The sequence below is a fragment of the Haemaphysalis longicornis genome, unplaced genomic scaffold (genome assembly GCF_048455015.1).
Source record: "Haemaphysalis longicornis isolate Haplotype H1 unplaced genomic scaffold, Haemaphysalis longicornis Haplotype H1 scaffold_2, whole genome shotgun sequence".
Lineage (NCBI taxonomy): Eukaryota > Metazoa > Arthropoda > Arachnida > Ixodida > Ixodidae > Haemaphysalis > Haemaphysalis longicornis.
In genome coordinates, this window is record NW_027526295.1 from 226,426,028 (window position 1) to 226,429,516 (window position 3,489).

Here is a 3,489-nt window from a genome sequence, read left to right on the forward strand (position 1 = left end):
TGCACTCGCGCACACTGAGTCCTTGAGGAAGTTCGTGATGGCCGTGCGCGAATCGCTGAGGATCGTCGTGCACCCGGCACCCGTGAGCGCCAGGGCGATCGCCGTCTCTTCGGCTTGGCAGGTCATCTTCGCTCGCACGCTGCAGGCGCTGTACAGTTCTCCCGTGGTGGCCTTCACCGCCACGGCCACGTAGGTGTCCTTTCTGTCGGGGTACTGGGCCGCATCCACGTAGAGCGCCCCCGTGTCGTTCGCGTGCGTCTCGGTCAGCACGCGCGCCCTGGCCTCCCTCCTACCCCGGTTGTGGTCCGGGTGGATGTTGCGGGGAAGCGGCAGGATGCGCAGGCGCTCCCGCACCGGTTGCGGCAGCCGCGGCGTCTTCGATGACTCCCGCACTTCTCGTAGGTTGTAGCCGATTCTCGCGAGGATCTCCCTCCCCGCCACCGTCGTTGACAGACGTTCGAGTTGCGCCGTCCTCTGGGCCTCGCTGACCTCCTCCAAGGTGTTATGGAGGCCCAGCTCTAGCAATCTCTCCGTGCTGGTGCTGGCCAGCAGGCCCAGCGCCGTCTTGTATGTTTTCCTGATGGCCGCATTGATCTTGTCACGCTCCGGCCGCTTCCAGGGGTGGAAGGCTCCGGTGTACGCCACGTGGCTCATTGCAAACGACTGTATGAGCCTCAGGAGGCTGGCCTCCTTCATGCCGCTGTGCTTCGTGGCGAGGCGCTTGATGAGCCTCGTGGCAATGCCGAGTTTCGTAACTATACGGTTGGCCGACGTGCCGTTGCAACGACTGGCCTCCAGATACATCCCCAGCACCCGCAGGGTGGTGACTCTCGGAATGACGGTGCCGTCCCGCGTGCGCACCTAATCACTTGAGAATCCTCCTCTCCTTTCTTGCGATATCTTCCCGGGGGCGGGACTAGCAGGAGTTCCGACTTCTGCGGTGAGCACCTCAGGCCGGTGTCCGTCAGGTAGTCTTCGATGGCGTATACCGCCGTTTGCAGCACTTCCTCCATGTGGCCGTTACTTCCCCCGGGGACCTACAGGGTAATGTCGTCTGCGTATATCGTGTAACACACCCGCGGGTCCGCCGAGAGTCGCCGGGCCACGCCGATCATCACCAAATTAAAGAGCACCGGCGAGATCACCGAGCCCTGAGGGGTGCCCACGCTTCCCAGTCTCTTCGGGTCCAGGCAGAGGTCCCCCGCCTGTATTTCCACAGTCCTGCCCGTCAGGAAGTCTCGAATGTACTCGTACGTCCTCTTCCCCATGATGAGGTTGGAGACCTGTCTCAGTATGGCCGAGTGGCGGACTTTATCAAATGCGCTCTGCAGGTCGAGGCCCAGCACCACCTTGTTGTCCTGCGTCGGTATCGACGTGTCGAGGATGTCGTGTTGTAACAGCAACATTGCGTCTTGCGTGCTGAGCCTCTCCCTGAAACCGAGCATGGTGTTCGGATAAAGGCCCTCCTCTTCCAAGTACCGCTGCCACCGGCTGTTGATCACGTGCTCCAGGACCTTTCCCGCACAGGAGGTCAGGGATATCGGTCGCATGTGCTCGATGCTCAGCGGCTTGCCCGGCTTGGGTATGAGGATCGTCCTCGCACTTTTCCATTGTTTCGGCAGCCTACCCGTCCGCCAGCACTTGTTGTAATACGCGGTGAGGGCCACCAGCGCCTCGTCACTCAGATTCTTGAGGGCCTTGTTCGTGATCTTGTCGGGACCCGCGGCGGACTTGCAGTTGAGCGTCTGCAGGGCGGCGCGCACCTCTCCCACCTCGATGTCGCGGTCGAGCCACGGATTTTCGTTGCCGCAGTACTCTGGGAACACTTCCTCCGGGGTTTGCGGTAGGTACCGTTCGTTGAGCCTCTTGCGAGTCTCCTCTTCTCCCAATTCCTTGACGGTGGTGTGCATGGTCTGCGCCAGCCGATGGCGCTGATACCCTCTCGTCTTCGTCTCGTCGAGGAGGTGGCGAAGCAGCGCCCAGGTGCGACCCCGGTGTAACTGCCCGTCCGCCTCGCTGCACGCCGCGTGCCACTGCTGGGCGCAGAGCTCGCGGCTGTATTTCTCAATTTCGCGTCCCAACATCGCTATGCGTTTGCGTAACTTGCGATTGTGACGTTGACGTCGCCATCTGCGTTGCAGGGACTGCCGCGCCTCGATCAGGTGCGCCAGCCGACTATCCACGCTCTGCGTTTCCTCGTCGGTTTCGACCTCCGAGGTGGCCTCTTCAGCCGCCCTCACGATCGCGGCCGTCCACTGCTCGATATCGTCCACTTCTTTCTTCGGCTCCCTCAGCCCCTCGCGGAACTTGCTCCAGTCCGTGAATTTGTGCTTCCGCTTGGCTTCTCCCCCCGCCGGCACCGACGTGGGCAGGTCCAGCTCCAGTATGAAGTGGTCACTCCCCAGATTGTGCCCCGTGTTTCTCCACGTGGCCCCTGCCCGCGCCGACGGCGACTGTCGAACGAAGGTCAGGTCCGGGTTTGAGTCTCTTGATACGGACGTGCCCACCCTCGTCGGGTCCGCCGGGTCCGTGTGAAGGGTGAAGCCTGCTTCGGCCGCGTCCTCGAGGAGGCACCGGCCCTTGACTGTAGTGCGGGTGTATCCCAGCTCTTTGTGCGGCGCGTTAAAGTCTCCGCACACGGCAACCGTGCCGCCTTGTGCTTCCCTGGCGGCCTTGTGCAGGAGCGCCCTAAACCGCTGCTGCCTGTGGGTGGGATTGCTATACACGTTGACAAGGAGCAGCGTCTCCTTGCGCTTCCTGCCCGTCACCACTTCCGTTGCACAGTACTCGATCGTGCTGCGTCCGAGGAACCCCTCGCGCGGCACAAAAGTCAGACCCTTCCTGACGAACGTGCACACTCCCTGCGCTTCCCCTTTTCCACAGTCGCGCGCACTGGGCGGGGCGCTGTGCGTCCTGTAGCCCGGCAGCGTGGGGATAGTTTCCATGTGCGTTTCCTGTATCATTATTACATCCGGCGTGCGGTCCACCGTTTTCAGGTGTTGTAGTATCGCGCGCCGGCACTGGAACCCGTTCGCGTTCCAGTGCCAGACCCTTAGTCCTGATTGGGCGATCGATCCGGCCATGTTGGGGCGTCCGCGTGTGAGGGGCTGTAATTATCGTGCGCGGTCTTGCCGCTGCCTCCAAGCTTCTCGTACAGGAACTCCTGCAGGGCGACGAGTCGCCGCTCTATTGCCGTTATCCGTGCACTCAGTCTGTGCTCCATCGCGTCGACTCTCTTCTCGAGTCTGTCAATACGTTCCGTGGTCCTGCGGAGGCGCACCGCCACGCTTACTCCTTCCCTGTGGCAGTTCTCGTTGTCGGAAACTTCTAGACTTTCTTCCAGGAATTCCTCCTCGACCTCGCTGTGCGATCGATCCCGGCCCCCCGTCATGGTCGGGGGATTAGGGCATGGGGTGGCAGCCTTGTTAACCCTGGCGGACTGCTGGGCCGGCCGGGGTGAATCTTCGGGTCGTGGGCTATGGTGTTCGG

General features: G+C 62.1%; 1 protein-coding gene across 1 annotated transcript; it reads right to left on the reverse strand.

Annotated features, from left to right (window-relative positions):
• Positions 1-1,037: 1,037 nt before the first annotated feature.
• On the reverse strand, positions 1,038-2,963 carry LOC144168533 (uncharacterized). Its single transcript, XM_077697496.1, has one exon. It carries the CDS (start codon positions 2,961-2,963, stop codon positions 1,038-1,040), a length of 1,926 nt encoding a protein of 641 aa, XP_077553622.1.
• Between the last annotated feature and the right edge of the window lie 526 nt (positions 2,964-3,489).